This window comes from Microtus oregoni, unplaced genomic scaffold (assembly GCF_018167655.1).
Source record: "Microtus oregoni isolate MIOR12 unplaced genomic scaffold, Mior012 000025F_ref0000491, whole genome shotgun sequence".
Classification (NCBI taxonomy): Eukaryota; Metazoa; Chordata; class Mammalia; order Rodentia; family Cricetidae; genus Microtus; species Microtus oregoni.
In genome coordinates this window covers 26,667,251-26,684,691 of record NW_024543084.1, presented here as the reverse complement: position 1 = coordinate 26,684,691, position 17,441 = coordinate 26,667,251, and the positions used below count along the sequence as shown (strand labels likewise).

The window sequence follows — 17,441 nt, the reverse complement described above, 5'->3', positions numbered from 1 at the left end:
TCTCATTCATTGATCTATTTTTCCTTTTCACACACCAGTCAAGGCCCAGACAAGGAGTGGCAAAACTATTACCATCCCTGAGCAGCAGAGGCAAGATTAAATGTTCAAATCAATTCTTAATTACATAGTGTGGGACAAGCCTGAGCTATGGGAGAAACTGCTCTAAACAGATAAAATCAACAGCACCCGAGAAAAACAAAGAAATTAATGACTAGAAAATATTTGAGAATAACAACATGTAAGAGATTAGAACAACAATTGACTTTTTAAAAAAGATAAATATTATTGAAAAAGCAATAGTTCTACTGACTTTGAAAAAGAGCACACCATTCTCTGGTAGAGGGAATGGCAATAATAAAATAATGTTTGACCTTGCCCTTATATGCAATGTTAACTGTTGAGATCTGTACATTGACACACATAGTTCCAGCCAATGGCCTTTTACTCAACCCACTGAGCTGACTTAACTGTGCCAACCTAGACTGTATATATCTGCAAAGGAGAGCCCCCTCATTGGAAAATCACTATTCATTGGTTCAAGCTAACCTCCCCAAATTGTAAACCCACCAATCTAGCCTGGCTTCATTCACATGATATGAATAAATGCATGTTGATAAATTACAAATCACTCTCCTGCCACAAACAGGTCCTTTTTCATGATGACTCCATCAACTAATAGCCTACCCTGTTTTCCACTGTGGTGTAGACAACAAACTATTCCTCCTATTCTAGTCTGAAAACAAATACCATGATCCTCATGCAAATCCTTTTCCAGTTACTGCAATGGACAGTTTACTACATGATTCAAATGAGTAATTTTAAAACACAGTGGTGGTACTGGGCATTAATAATTTAGTAGATTTAATCAATAGGACAGTAAGGTCATGGCCCTGGAGAGTATCTGAAGGGGATCAAGGCCACATGAGTAAACATAAGAGAACTTGTCTCAGAAACATTTTTCTAAAACACTGGATGTGTAGTTGTTCTAGAATTAATATGCCTTCCCAGATAGAAATTAGTCCACACTCTGTTTGTTTGGGGGGTTGATTGATTGATTTTTGTTTTTTTTTCTAGATAAGAGTTTCTCTGTGTAGTTTTGAAGCCTGTCCTAGAACTCACGTTTTAAACCAGGCGGAGACTGCTCATTTGTTCCTGACTGCCAAGATCCAAAATAATCATACAGAAACTATATTAATTTCAACACTGTTTGGCCAATGATTCTAGCTTATTCCTAGCTAGCTCTTACATCTTGAATTAACCAATTTCTATTATTTTGTATTTTACTAGGAGGGTCATGGTTTACTGGTAAGGTTCCAGGCTGTCTGTCTCTGTCGGCAGCTACATGGTGACTCTCTGACTCCATATTCTTTCTCCCAGTTTCATTTTCCCGCCTAGCTCTATCCTACCCTGCCACAGGCCCAAAGTAGCTTTAAGTATCATTAACCAATGGTAATAAAACATATTTACAGCATACAGAGGGGAATCACACATCACAGGTTGGCCTCAAATTCACAGAGATTTGCCTGCCTCTGCCTCCCAAGGGCTGGAATTAAAGGTGTGCACCACAACTGTCTGACTAGTCCAGTTTTAAAAGATTAATAAAAATCTCTTTAACAATAGAATGCACCTGGCTAATACTAAAAGAGGAGCCAAACTAGAATAAATTTTGCATTTGTCTCTTTTAGATTCAGGCCCCAGGTTGTACACTGAACAATTTAAATAAAGACAGAAGATTGAAAGTCTAGAGGATAGCCAGATCCATTACAGAAGAAATCTTTTAATCATATAATATGATCTCCATTTAAAAGATATTATCAACAGATTTAAAAAGATGTATCATTGCCTTTAATTCTTACACATACAAAGGGCAGAGAACACAAATACAGAAAACATCAAGGAACACACCTGTAAGCACCGTGCATGCTGTTCTTAGATGAACAGTCCTGCTGAGTGACTCTAGTCACAGCCTTTGCTTCTGAGCAGGCTGGCTCAGAGAAAGGCTACATGTATGAAAAGAAGTTCATTTTAACTAGTTCTGCCTGCTGTCTTGGGCTGTGACATCACTGTAGAGAATTCTGTTTCTAAGCTTTATTTTTGTGGTTTGTATACATGTGTTTGCCTACAAGTGTCTGTGTACAGTACCTACACATGCCAGAAGAGGGCACCAGATACCTTTGGACTGGAGTAACCATCTTTAGCAACCAGGTTGTTTCTGGGACTGGAACCTGTGTCCTCCACAACTCCCAGGGCTCTTAACTGCTAAGCTGTCTCTCTAGCTACTTTTTTATTAAAAAATATTTTATACACTTTAATTAAAATATATTATATCACTTTCCCCCTTGTCTTCTCTCCATGTAAAAATACATGAATAAAACTTGCTGAGTCTATTTCTGTTGGTTGTATGTATATGGTTCAGGGCTGAATACATTGCATTGGATCTGCAATTGGGGAGCTCATCCCTGCCTGAGTCTAATTCCTCCCCTTGGAGAAAAATTCCACTGTTTAAGGAGCAACAGGAGTCTGACCCTGAAGTGAACTGGGCTGCCTTGGACAGGAAACATTATAATTAGAAAACCTGGGGTGTAAATACCTCAGTGTATGCTTGCTGGTGCCATGGCCCTGAAGTTCTGGAGCTGCAGTAAAGACTATGGACACTGGCTAGAACTAATCATTGTCTCCCTTAGTTCTTGGGCCTCCCACCATTTTCAACTTAAATGACTTGACATCCTGAAATTCCTGTCTCCACTTTCTAAGTACCATGGTTACAGGCCTGTGCCACCATGCCTGGCTTAGGTGGCTTCAACTTCATTTACTGAGTCATTAGGGTAACAGGATGAGTGAAATGAGCAGTTACACTTAACTGTATTCAGAAAGCTCTTATATCTGTAAGCCTGGATTTCAAAATCTGCCCCAGTCCCTGAATGAGTTATAACAGATTCAATGATAAAGAAAATCATTGCTCACAGTTGGAAGACAGTGGATTCTAAAGTAGGAAGGGTGCATTTAATGGGAGCCTTCTTCTGGTACTGGAGTTAGGGCCAAAGCCTGTGTCCTGGCTACCCAAACCATCTAGGCTCAGTGACTCATCCTCACTAAGACAATTAAGAGAACTGAGATATCAAGTTGTGATGTGCCCCCGGAGGGCTCAGACAGGGCACTTGCCAGCGGGAGTTGGCTAATGGGATCTGGGGTCAAAGGAATGAGTCAGCTCACACACACCCTCTTCTCATCGTGTCCCATTTATTCTTCTCTATCTCACAAGGTTTATACACCCGCACAGAAACAATTAATTCTCTGGCACTACCAAGGATACCAGGCATGCATTTTTCGGGGCCAAGAAGACAGATAAGGCGACAAAGTGGGTGTCTGTTATCTTACTTATAATCTCAGAAGGGACATGGTTGTGAAGTGCCTGGGCATATCTGAAAAGGGTAAACAGAGGAAGGGGCTGCGATTTCTAAGAGGGAGAGGGGTCTGGGTTTTAACTACATTTGTGTGGTTAGTTAAGCTGGAAGTTTGTGACTGATAGATATAGAAAAAAGGGGAAAACACGGCAGTGCTGTGCACTTCCATTCTGGCTGGGGCGGGGAATACAGCAGTGTGGTAACCACCGTAACCAGCTCACTGTGCGGGATGCATAACATTTTCACCTAAATGTTAGCTGATTAAAGGTTCACTCTCAGCCCTAGAGATAACATCTAAGGTGGCTAGATCAAAGGGAAAACTGTGGTTACTTAGTGTAAAATACAGAGCTTGGCATGTTCAGCCTCTGGGCCAAGTGGTGGCTTTATTCCAGCTAACCCCCAAGTGAAAATTTCCTTTCTATGGGGCCTTTTTAAGAATACAAAGCATTATATTCTATGTATCAATATTATACAGAAAAATGAAAAGTCATCCGGTACAACAGTACATGATGAAGTTATGCCCAATAATTGATCAACATACTGCTGGGGTTTTTGGGGATGAGTCCCACTACAGAAAAGAGAGCTATGGCTTCACAAGGGTTTTACAGAAATGGCAGCGACTATTCAAAAGGCAGGTATCTTCCAAGCTCTACAAATTGGTTTACTCCACTGGAATGTGTGATTTTGTCAGCTGTATTCTCACTGTATAATCAATCCTGTGGACCACAGCATGTGCCCACCTGTAATGCAGACACTCTGGAGGCAATGTGGGCAGATCTCTCTGATGTTCTAAGACAGCCTACAGAGTCAGTTCCGGGCCAGACAGGGAACCATAGTATGGTTATTTGTTAAAATAAACACATAAACAAACAATAGAAAAATGCAAATGACTGAATTATTGAAACATGGTATTTATTCAGTATGATGAGTTTGGAACAGTTATGAAGATATAAGGTAATCAATTCATCCTTAGTTAGAAGGCAACTAAGAAATCTAACAAAGCCCTATAATGATTTTTTTCCATCCCTAAATCCCTCCCAATTCTCAGCTTCCTCTAATGCAAGGTATTCAGATAAGGGGTAAATGTGTCTTCAGCAGAGTTTTCTTCTGGAGGACTCAGTCTTTGCCCAGAGTGAGACTCCTGGGGATCTCAAGGGGTGCACTGTTTCACTAGCTGCTAGCCAACAGGGGAGACAGAAAAGATGTTTCTATCTTTAGAATACCCTTATTCCTACCAGGCAGGCAAGTTACAGGGATGGCAGGAGGGGGACTGAGGAGCTAAGGCTGGTGTGGTGACCACAAAGTGGGAGCCTTCAGGATGCTGTCACTGAAAGCTACATGTAGTTGCCCAAACAAGGAAAAATGGAAGACTTGGAGGGCACAGAACAATCATACCCATTAAGTTTTACACCTACATGAGCTATTTCATGTTATTGAACCGAAGTGTAAAATCTAAAAGGGTTACCTTATAATTTAAATTCATAAGGCTTTTGTCCATATGAGTTTACAGGTACAAACAAAATAAAGAGGGACATCATAAGCTTGAACAGACTTTCGACAACTGTCAGACTTTTTTTTTTCTCCAGAATAAATAATCTTGTATAACTGAACATAAGAATGCTGGCTAAAGATTTTACCAAATCCTTTGATGTGAGTTTTTTCAGGTTCCCAAAGACAACTGTGATGTGCAAAGACTTTAAAAGGTTTTCCTCTTGAATGAAGAAGACCACAAAGTGCAAAGCCTTTGCACACTGACTGCATGTTTAGGGATTCTCTCCAACATGATTATTTCCCATGACTTGAAAGAGTACTGTTACATGCAAAGGCTTCACTACATTGCTTGCATTCATAGAGTCTCCTCCAGTATGTGTTCTTTTATGTATTTGAAGGCTACTGTGATGTGCAAAGGTTTTACTACATTGAGCACATTCATAGGGTTTCTCTCCAGTATGTGTTCTTTTATGTATTCGGAGGTAATTGTGATGTGCAAAGGCTTTATCACATTGATTACATGCATATGGTTTCTCTCCAGTATGTGTTTTTTTATGTATTTGGAGACTAGTGTGCCGTGCAAAGGCTTTACCACATTCAGCACATTCGTAGGGTTTCTCTCCAGTATGTGTTCTTTCATGTATTCGGAGATAACTATGATATGCAAAGGTTTTACCACATTCAGTGCATTCATAAGGTTTCTCTCCAGAATGTGTTCTTTTATGCATTCGGAGATAACTCTTATGTGCAAAGGCTTTACCACACTGATTACATTTGCAGGTTTTCTCTCCAGAATGTGTTCTTTTATGCATTCGGAGATGCCTGTTATGTGCAAAGGTTTTCCCACATTGAGTACATTCATAGGGTTTCTCTCCAGTATGAATTCTTTCATGATGCTGAAGAGTATAGAAATGTGCACAGGCTTCATCATGTTGAAGACATTCATAGGGTTTCTCTCCAGTATGCATTCTTTCATGCTTTTGAAGATGACTGTGACGTGCAAAGCCTTCACCACATTCATTACATTTGTAGGGTTTCTCTCCTGTATGCGTTCTTTTATGTACTCGGAGACTATTGTGTTGTGAAAAGGCTTTACCACATTGATAACATACATAGGGCTTCTCTCCAGTATGCGTTCTTATATGTATTTGGAGACTAGTGGGTTGTGAAAAGGCCTTATCACATTGATTACATCTGTAGGGTTTCTCTCCAGTATGTGTTATTTTATGTCTTCGGAGACTACTGAGATGTGCAAAGGTTTTACCACATTGCTTGCATTCACAGGGTTTCTCTCCAGTGTGTGTTCTTTTATGTATTCGGAGATAACTGTGATGTGCAAAGGCTTTACCACACTGACTACATTGATTGCGTTTTTCTCCAGTAGGAATTCTTTCATGTCTTTGAAGATGACTGTCATATGCAACGGCTTTATCACTTTGAGTATATTCATAGGATTTCACTCCGGTATGATTTCCTTCATGTCTGCAAAAATAATTGGTATATGTAAAAGCTTTACTGAACACATTACACTCATGAATCTTTTTACCTGAATGAAATAATTTTAGAATTTGGTCTTATTGTAAAGCCGAATCAGATCTTAGGGTTTTATCACTTTGTTTACACTCACAGTATTCCCCTTCACTAAAGGTTATTTTGCATCTTTGAAGATACCTGTGATGGTAAGAGCCTTTATTACATGGCTCACATTTATACATCGTTTATGAGTTTCCAGACAGTTGAAGAGAACTGGAAAAAGTTGGAAGTTTGTCACACTGCTTGCATCAGTAAGTTTTCCAATAGTGTGAATCATACCACATTTGCATAGTGAACTAGGACACACAGAAGATTTCCACATTTCTAATACTCATAGGCTATCTTATAGTGTTAGTTTGCTGATATAGTCTCAACAAAGCTGGAAAAACCAATGAATTATAAACTTGTATTTCATTCAACAAGTCTACTCCAAGCGAGGACTACTGTATAGAGGGGATATTGTTTCTCTCCATGCTCACATGGCTTGTATGCAGAGTGACATATGAAATATCAAGTAATGAAAGAATAACTAATGAAAGGGTTCCACACTGCATTTACATCGTTTGTCTTTTGGTTCCTCAAAGGCCTGTGGTACAGAAGTTAAGGTGCTCCACAATAATCGTCTTGAAGCTCATAAACTGCCTCTCTTACTGAACTCAGCAAAGTCCCAACAACTCCCATACACTTGTGTATATGGGTAACACCACCTTTTCCGTGTACTATTTGCTTATTAGAAGATTTTGGACATATATTTATTACCTATTCATTGTGTATACCTTTTGGAATACTGAAGTGGTATGAAATTAAATGGATTGGGACTTTACATGGGGCCATGAATCAAAAGGTGATCTCTGTTAAGGCATTGTTTCCTTGTCTTCTTCATATAAGAACGACTTGTAAACACAAATTAGTTTCCTGACATTGAGGCACATGGTTTTGTGATAATTTAATAATCATCACTACACTCAAGTGCTTATTTACACAGGTGCTTTGCCTTAAAACTTCCAGTTCACATTAAAATTTCTTAAAGAGTTACATTTGTATCCACTTGCACATGAAAATTACCTTCCATTTCTTCTAGAAGTTTGACAAGGTTCTTCAATATTATGGTCTCCCGAATTGTAGCCTAAAATATAGTATCAGAAAATGTCTATTATTGGAAATTATGAAAAATTTAAGTAATTATCTTCATTGAACTTTAGAACTCTATCTGATTTATTCACCTCATTCTTCCTCTTTCTCAATCAAAATTTCAGAAGAGCATCAATATCCAAGAAGCAGTTGCCCCCTTATTTTAAAAAGTGAAGCAAAATTCATACCTATAGCAGTGAGATTCCTGTAAGTCTCCAGCATCACATCCTTGTAGAGATTCTTCTGGGAGGGATCCAGCAAAGCCCACTCTTCCCGGGTGAAGTCAACATGCACATCATCATAGGTCACTGCATTCTAAAATATCCCATACATGTGTACAAAAGAAAGTGTGATACAAACAGAATTGCAAATGTGTACTCTTTTACAATATAGTCATATAATTCTGGTGCTTCCCACACTTTATTCCATTACACAGAATTTTAACTGTAATCACCAAGTCACTTTAGAAGGAACCTTAGGAGGTCCACCCCTGTCATTTCTGCACCCTTTGAATGGGATATAACCTTGCACAAGAAATGCACTAATTACACCAGACTTAGTAAGAGAGAGACAAGCAAACAGATCAACAGTACTGAGTACACACCAGACACATTGTATGACCAATTACTAACTAGAAAAAAAAAGATGAAAAAATTGGGTGTAATGTCTCATGCCTTTAATCCCAACACTCAGGAAGTAGAAGAAGGTGTATCTCATTGAGTTGGATGCCAGTATGGTCTAAGCAAAGAGTCCCAAGATAGCCAAAGGTATATATTAAGACTCTATCACCCTGCAAAAATCAATCAAACAAAAAGAAAGAACTCAGAGATTTTTTACTGAAGTTCCTAAAAGATTTATACAGCTCTGTATTCATTTTCTAGAAACCTGAAGTGCCCCAGTTTAAACTGTAGCATTAATAAAAAGTTATTAAAAGGGAATACATGATTAAACAGTTAAAATGGACAGATAAAACGCTAGCAATGTAAATGTTGTTCATAAGTAAACAACAAGGAGAGATGTCTCAGTAACAAAGAGCTTGCATATGGGTGGGCGTAAACAGAGTTCTTGCAGATCATGGCAGCTGGCTAGATTCTGGAGTGTTAGCCCTTGGGCTTTGATCTCCTTTTGTGACTGTCTCCTTTTGTGTGAGCTACCTTTTGTTTGAAGTATGTATATCTTACCTGAGTTCTTCCTAAATGGTTCAAGGTTATGGGATAATCTTTTTGTACACTGTGAAGGTATGTCTCTGCCAAGGCAACTTCTGATTTCTTTAATAAAGAGCTGAAGAGGATAGGTGGGACTTCTGGGCAGAGATAGGAACTCTAGGACAGAATCAGAGAGGCAGAGATTATAGTATGGAGGCGAGGTAACAAGCCACATGGCAGAACATAGATTAATAGAAATGAATGGATTAATCTGAGTTTCAAGAGCAAATTAAGAACAAGTCTAAGTTAAGGCCAAGCTTTCATAATTAATAAGAAGTCCCTATGTCATTGTTTTGGAGCTGGTGTGATGGAGGAAGGTCATTGGTTAAGTAATAAAGAAACTGCTTGGCCTCATAGGTTAAAACATAGGTGGGAGGAGTAAACAGAACAGAATGCTGGGAGGAAGAGGAAGTGAGGTAGACACCTCAGACAGACGCCATAGCTCAGCTCTTGGGGGCACATGCGATGAACCTCCGACCCAGGATGGACGTAGGCTAGAATCTTCCCCGTAAGCGCACCTTGGGGTGCTACACACTTTATTAGAAATGGGCTAGTCCAGGTGCGAGAGTTAGCCAAGAAGAGGCTAGATATAATGGGCCAAGCAGTGTTTAAAAGAATACAGTTTGTGTATTGTTATTTCGGGTAAAGCTAGCTAGTGGCGGGAGCTGAGTGGCAGAATGCAACCCGCAGCTCCCACAACACTGGTGGTCCAAAGAAAGTCCATCAATTGTTCAAAGTCTATGCAAAACTTGGTTGTAGAAGTTAGAAAACTGAAAGTTTCTGTGACTGAGAATTGCTTTGACATTTGTCTCCTTTGTAGAGTTTCAGATAAAAGGTTTCGGTATACGATCAGATGACCTAACAGCCATCTCTACTAAGGCTGACCATGTGGACAACCGCCATTTTTAGTAAGGACAAAAAGATGTGTGTGTGTAGGGGGAGGGTCTGTGGATGTGCGCACACACGCACACACATGTGACTTGGATTTAACTTTTATGTGAAAATGTAAGCTAGCTCCAACACTGTGTTTATGTATGTAATTTAAATTCAACTGCTCTTATGTGTGCCAATAACTACTGTTTAGAAAAACATCGTTTACTAAAGTTAAAGAGTAAACTTCTTAGTCCTAATGAGCTCTCTGTTCCTTGTATCTCCTTCTAAACTAAGAAAGCAACGAGTCTCAAATATTTGAGATTGGTATGTACTTTTGTATGATGATAAAATATATGATTAGATCAGTTACAACATACTATATATCTGGCCTAAAAAATAATCTATACATTGATAAAAATTTAAGGTTATAAAATCATTGAGATTGATAAGGAATAAATGATCAAGGTCTTTAATTGTAGTCATGCTAAGTACTGATATAATTAACTACAGGGATAAGCCCTAACTAGTCCCCTATATGTTTTCAGAACTACGCTTAAAACAAGTAACTAAAGACAAAGTTTGTTTACTCAGATATACCCAATAGAAAGTCAGTCCTCAAATGCTCAGAGATCTGTAGAATATGGCATTTAAAATATATTAAAATGTTTAATTAAAAAGGTTTTTTGTAATGGAGAGTCAGGACTACTCCTGCAAGCACCCCTATTTCCTCCAAAGAAGACAAATGGGTACAGAAGAACCCCCACCCATAACTTGCTTCATAAGTGGCAGCACGCTTAGCCACTGGGGGGAAAACTGCCTTTCACCTCAACTGCTTCTAAGACTGTGGGCATCAGGACACTGAAAACTCAACTGCCTCAAGAGGCAGGTCCTCCCATGAGGAGAAGCCTATGTGACCATCTAGGGCCTTACAAGCCTGCCTCGCCAGCTGAAGAACGCTGCTGTGAGACCGCTGCCCTCAACAACCATGGAGGACCTGAGGTGGCTGTCAAGCAAGTAAGTCTCTGGGTAAAGTTTATCCTCCTCAGAACTCTGATGCTATTTGATGACTAGTAGCTCTGCCAGCTTAACAGCAGCAAGCAAGGTTTCAGCTGCCTTCGAAGTTCTCGGTGTGAAATTCAGGTCACAGGCCTCACTCTCCTAGAGCTAACTAAGTCCAGACACAATCCACATCATTACCAGACTCAGAAAAGAGATAAACTCACAAAACAAGTGTCAGATAACTTCTTACCATACCTTTGTCTAAAGGAACTTTGCAGTGACTGCCCTCAGCAACCAACCTGAGTGTTAAGGTAACGCCATCATGATGGGGAAGGAACAGGTTCTTTAAGATTCACTTATGGAAAGATAGTAAAGCCTAAGATATGAGGATCTAAGAATGTTTTAGGGTCTAAGAAGGTGTTTTAAGGTGTGCAAATGTGAGTTAATAAGGTATGGAAATGCGAGTTAATAAGCTGTGTACATACAAATTATAAAGGTCTGAGGATGAAAAGGCTTAAGTGCTGATAAAACAATTCAAGACATTAAAAAGAATGCAACATGTCCAGATTTCTCTCTCTCATTATGCCACTGTTATACTAAGACTCCAAAAGTTCCCAGTCTTAACATTAATTGCCAAAATCCTGATAAGCCATTAACCTGGCTGAGTACTACCACTATGTGAGTACACCACCCTTTTCTACAATGTAAATATCAGTACCAATTATAAACAGTGGGAATGCTAATAGGTCTAAAACTTATGTTTTCATAAACTCAAAGTATTCTTGTAAGCTCTGAGGAGTCGACTTGGATCCACCTAAACAAGGCAGATTCACTCCAGATGAGTAACATTCCAGTTTTCCCTGGTCTTGCAATCCCCCTCCCTGAATAACCAGGACCTAAGGAAATTTTCTTCCCTAAAATTAACCTTGTCATCTGCTCTGCCAGCGCCCTGCCAGGTCCAAGAGGCATACGACAGTTCCATGGAGCCTGGACAGCAGTCAGGCAACCAGACACTCCAGGGCGTGGCACGCTTCCCTGCTTTCTCACATCCCCCAAGATTTCAACACCCACAAATCAGAAGGAAGCGGTCTCGAGAACTCTGCACCCTCATTCCCCTAACCTGCTACGCCTAACTCCTCTCCTTTTTTAAAAAAAAAAATAAACAAAAGGGAGGAATATTAGCATCAGGCACACCTACCCCTGCCCCTTGGGGACCTGGCAGAGTGAGTCACCCTGTACGCATGGCAGGCAGTACCCTGACCTAGTGTGATCTCTGTGCACATAACTGCACCCCATCACTTTAAAAGGAGGAACTCCCCCACTTCCTCCTACTCTTTCTCTTCTTCTCTCTCATTCATCTCTTTCCATGGCTTTCTGCCTCTTTGCATCTCTTTCTCTCTAGCTCTCTGCACCTCTCTCTCTCTTTTTCCCATATGGGGCTGCTCTGTGTGCTCCCTTTCTCTCTTCTCTCTCTCTCTCTCTCTCTCTCTCTCTCTCTCTCTCTCTCCCTTCCCTACTCTCTTCCCTTCCCCCAATAAAACTTCCAAAATAAGCTCTGTCTCCATGGCTCTCACCTACTGTGGGGCTCCTTGAACCTGAACTACCCACCAAGGTTCATTCTGCGCTATTTCATAACATTTTCTAATAAAAGAAAGAAATTTAAAGATTGCCCTCCCTTCCTGCCCCCTCTCTGTGTCCCAGACCCCATCTTGGGCTGACAACCCTGCTCAACCAGAGGCCATGCCTGCTGGAAGACTAGGTAGGCTGCACAAAGACCTATCCCACTATCTGCTACCGCAGACGCAATTCTCAAAGTTGCCCATAGAACTGGAACAGAAAACCAAGGGTACCTTCCTCTCACCCTGTTCACACCACCTGTGAATCCCTCAGACCACCCCCACTTGCCTCATCTCTGTATCCCAGACACCCATTGCTCAGTCACATCTCATGCATGCAGAAGATCAGGTAGGTTGTTGGAGATTTACCACACTGTTAACCCAGACCTGATTTTTGGTTGCCCCAGAACAGGAATAGAACAATAGGATTAGAGATGGCTCAACATATGAAAATCAGTAAATGTAATCCACCATATAAATAAATTGAAAGGAAAAAAAGCACAGGATCATCACATTAGACACTGAAAGAGCCTTTGACAAAACACAACACTCATTCATGACAAAAGTCTTGGAGAGATTAGGCATACAAGGGACATACATAAATATAAGAAAGGAAATTTACAGCAAGCCTACAGCCAACATCAAATTAAATGGAGAGAACCTCAAACCAATTTCACTAAAATCAGGAACAGGCAAGGCGGTCCACTCTCTCCATATCTCTTCAATATAGTACTTGAAGTTCTCACTAGAGCAAAAAGACAACTGAAGAAGATCAAGGGGATATAATTTGAAAAGGAAGAAGTCAAAGAATTATTATTTGCAGATGATATGATAGCATATATATGCATATACATATAGCATATGTGTGTATGCATCTATACATTTATACACATATACATATATATACACACATGACCATACAAATTCAACTGCTAAACTCTACAGTCAATAAACACAGCAAAGTGACTGAATACAAGATTAACTCAACAGAAAAAAACAAACAAACCAGAAACCCTTATATATAAATGATAAATAGGCTGAAAAACAAATCAGAGAAACAGCACCCTTCAAAATAGCTTCAAATATTATCAAGTATTTTGGGGTAACTCTAAAAAAGCAAGTGAAAGACTTGTATAAAGGACCTGTCAGAAAAACCCTATGAAAGTGATTATTGCCTCAGCTAGATTCTCTGTTCTTTCTGCCCTTCATTTTCTACTGCTACCTGTAGTGCAGACAAGATGGCTGGGGCTCTCACATCCATCTATGACAGTACACTGAAGAGTAAAATAGGATGGGAAAAAGAAATGAGCTGACACTGCCTAAGCTGTAATAAGTGCTGTCAGAGTAAGTCCTTGATAAGATACACTGAGAAGACTGCTGGGTCCGGAGTAATTCTCTCATTTTATGAGAGCTCTGTATCCTGTAAACACACATACAGAAAAAGAATGTCTGGGGAACACAGTTTACTCTGATGTTTGTGATGAGGTGGCTTGGGTGTAGGTAATATGGCCAAATGCATCAGAATACATAAATAAGTGTAATTTTATATCAACTATAACAGCATAATATGGCTTTAACTGATTTTTGTAGTGACATTTCATTTGTATTTTAATAAATAAAGTTTGCCTGAAGTTCAGAGAGTAAAACAGCCGCACTGATCAGTCTTACGGACCAGGCAATGGCACCACACATCTTTAATCCCAGTAGCCACACTAATTTAACATAGAAACTGGGTGGTACTGGTGCACTCCTTTATTCCCAGCCCCAGAGAGAGGAATATAAGACAGGAGGAGAGAGCTCTCAGTCAGTCTCATTCTGAGATTCCTGGAGGCAGGATCACTATTTCGGACTGAGATAGAAGTAAGAGCCAGGGGCTGACTGTTTTGCTTTTCTGACCTTCAGGTTGAACCCCAATTTCTGTCTCTGGGTTCTTATTAATCGTGCTACAGATTTTAACTGCTATCTGTGGGAAATCCCAACCTACAGCTATCAGAGTTTATTTCGCATGCTACTGCACAGTCCCATGAAACACTCAGATCCACTGTTCAATTCTGGAGCATGTTTGATTTTCACTCTTAGTTTTCTCAAATGAATCAAACTTAGTGGGATATCGTTTATGTGATTATCATTATGAATCTGTGCACTGACCTATTCTGCAGTCCTCTTTTCTGGCTTCGTACATTATCTCCCACCAGTGTCAGATCCGCCCTCACTGCAGTTTGCACAATAGTATCCTTTATCCCTTTACATCCCTGTAAACATTACCATCCACACGACTTTTTAAAAAGGACATTGGGTATGTTCAATTGGAAGTATAAGTTTAGTAATCCAAAGAAAATTCCCAAAGATTTTTAACAGGAAACCTGAAAGCCACACTCCATGTGGAAAACTTGAGAATTTTCAATGGAACTATGAAGAAATAGTAAATACACTAATACAATGTGACTTCTGTGCTTACCACAAATTTACACCAAACAAAAATGTGTGAAGAATATGAATGGAGGGGAAAAGCCAAGAACAAAAGCACAAAAAGACAGTCAAGTTTTCTTCAAAAGACCTCAGGAAAGACAGCTAGGAAGACAGTGAACCTGACCAACGCTGCCTACGGTTGAGCTGTATAGAAAGCAAATAAGCAAAGACTTCAACAAAACTCACAAAGATGATTCAAAGTGACCCCGAAACTGTTACATTTCTGACCTTCCAAGTACTGATCTCTTCCAAACAGCCCCATGCTCTGGAGCACTCTCTGGAAGTGGAGGGCATCATAAAGGTGGGCTATGGCTCTGCAGCACTTCCCTCTTCTGCCTTTGTGGTTTCAGGCAAACCCCACTCCACTGATGCCCACACACAACAATGACCATCAACTCCACTCTTCCACATCCCAGTTTAGCAGTGGAGTGCTGCTCTACACAGGAGACACTTTACAAGTTCCACAAAATTATTCCAGAAGGAATAAGGAATAATTTTGTGCACCTAAATGTTCAATGTTAAAAGTGCAGAACTTCTGGAAGATACTAGAGAGATCAGAGCTCTCCGAGTTTGGCAAATCTGCCTTCCACAGAGACAATACACGCACGACAGGAGCCGGCATTTCACAGTGACGTCAAGGATGTTTCTAAGCACAGTCCCGCTCCCAATAACGCGCGCAAACTCAGCCCGCGGAGTGAAGTTATTCAGAGGCCCAGCCCAAGGAGTTACAAGGACCACGGAGGACACGCAGGACCGGGCAGGACCAGGCGGGACCACGTTTAACTCTGCAGCTGGCCGCTGGCCCCGACCGAGCCGTGGTAGGACCCACCACAGCGGCTCCCATGGCTCCGGAGGCCGCTCAGGTCGCTCACCATGGCTGACCGCCCCTGCCTGTTTGGGGACGGCAGCCCCTCACTCACCATGGTGCGCCGCCGGACTTGCCGGAACTCTGCCTGCCCACGGCTTTCCCCCGGCGGAGACCCCAGCACAGCACCCAAGACAACTTCCGCCTTCCTCAGCACACCGGACAACTTCCGCTTTCTTCAGCAGTGGCTCTGAGCCAGAAGCCCGGTGCCCGGAAGAACCTTCCCATATGACTGACAGATCTGTTGGAGACCATGATTGGCTAATGAGGCCTGAGTGACAAGAATACTTGTCCGGGGGGGGGGGGGGGGGGGGGGGGGGGGGGGGGGGGGGGGCTGGAGAATTGAAGGGACCCAGCACAAGGGTTCCTGATCCTGGCTCTCACACTTAGCCCAAACCTATCCCAGATTGGATGCAGATTTCAGCCATTTACAACAGCAAGTTTCAGGTTAATATAAACCAATCAATTCAGTTTTAAAAGGAAGTGGACAAATTCAGAAATTTATTACATAGAAGGAACACAGGGTATCTCAAGAACATTATAAACAAAGTACACAGTGTCTTTGTAACCAAAAAACACAGCCCCATGTATGAAAAGGGTTGCATAATCAGGATCTGAAGCAGCCCTTTCCCAAAGGCCTGGTTCCATACCATGAACAGCTCTCCCAACAAATTCTAGGTTTTGGAGAAGATCTGTTCTTGCTCTATATATCAGGGCCTTAGAGAAAACTCCTAAGGCCCAGGCAGGTTGCCAAACTCAGTTAGGTCTAATTTATCAAGTATCTTCCAAAAGTTTTGCACTTTGCATTTGACATTTAAGAGTAAGATTCATTCACAGCTAATTTGGTGGAGGTTGTAAATGTCATCTTATGAACTGGGTAACACTCCATAGTAAGCTTTAATGTAGAAGAGTAGACCTGTGGATAGGAAGGATTTACCAATGCTTGGGGGTTAGTAAGCCACACAAAGGAGAATTTAGCTAAGGGGTGGTGCCTCTAAAACACCCTCTTAATGAATAGTATGCTAACAAGGCTTGTTAGAGATTAGTGTGCTAGGATGTAAATGTTTATTTACCTTTTAAGTTAAAACAGCTAATGGGGTGTTCATCCACAGAGAGTATAGAGAGACCCTCTGTGTAAAGAGCTCTCTATAGGAAACTGGAAAATCGTAGTTTTAAGAGCAATTTCTTAGTTGTATTGTACTAGATGCTCTACACATCCACTCAATGATGTTTTATTATGCATTTGCTGTTTCTTTATATTGTCTACAAGCACCCATGAAAAAAGCATGGTAATAGTAGTGATGCCATGTAGTATGTGAAGACTGTCTTGTGTTTTCTTTAAGTCCTAAGAAATATATATTATAATATCTTATTGTATACAGTTTCTATTTAGCTTTCTTTTACTTAGTTGTTGTTGCTCAGTACTATCGTAAGACAAACAACTGGCACCTTCATATGAACAGCTGTGCCTGCTTACAAAGGACAATCACCACTAGATTTGCTGACTGTTGATATTCCATCATAGATGGGGGTATCCTCTCCTTCTGAGTGCACAACCTTTTTCCCAGACAACTGTGAGCAACTCAGCTCTAATGACATGTGACCCTGTCATTTAATGGAGAAGCTAGAGTTCATAGTCTGGGAAAGACTTGGGAGGACGTGGGTTGCGCATATGCACATATAAGAAAACCATCTTTAAAAGAGGGAATTTACCTTGAGTGCCTTTGTGCTTACCTCTTTTGTACACTGAGAAATGTAATGTAATGCTAGAGTACATTGGCAGTGGAAGAATAGGGAGAAGCTGAGTTCCACTATGCAGATGTATGAAAGCCCTTATGCATTAGTGGAGACATCC

At 40.8% G+C, this 17,441-nt stretch overlaps 2 protein-coding genes across 2 annotated transcripts; both read right to left on the bottom strand.

Moving 5' to 3' along the window:
* Positions 1-5,167: 5,167 nt before the first annotated feature.
* Positions 5,168-6,610, bottom strand: LOC121462546 (zinc finger protein 431-like). Its single transcript, XM_041674190.1, has 5 exons — positions 6,567-6,610; positions 6,160-6,377; positions 5,718-5,985; positions 5,488-5,612; positions 5,168-5,397 (listed from the first exon to the last, which is right to left on the bottom strand). Exons 1-5 carry the CDS (start codon positions 6,608-6,610, stop codon positions 5,168-5,170), a joined length of 885 nt encoding a protein of 294 aa, XP_041530124.1.
* An 879-nt stretch (positions 6,611-7,489) lies between these two features.
* LOC121463019 (zinc finger protein 431-like) lies at positions 7,490-15,739 on the bottom strand. Its single transcript, XM_041675048.1, has 4 exons — positions 15,642-15,739; positions 8,741-8,881; positions 7,748-7,874; positions 7,490-7,554 (listed from the first exon to the last, which is right to left on the bottom strand). Exons 1-4 carry the CDS (start codon positions 15,642-15,644, stop codon positions 7,490-7,492), a joined length of 336 nt encoding a protein of 111 aa, XP_041530982.1. The 5' UTR covers positions 15,645-15,739.
* Positions 15,740-17,441: the final 1,702 nt, after the last annotated feature.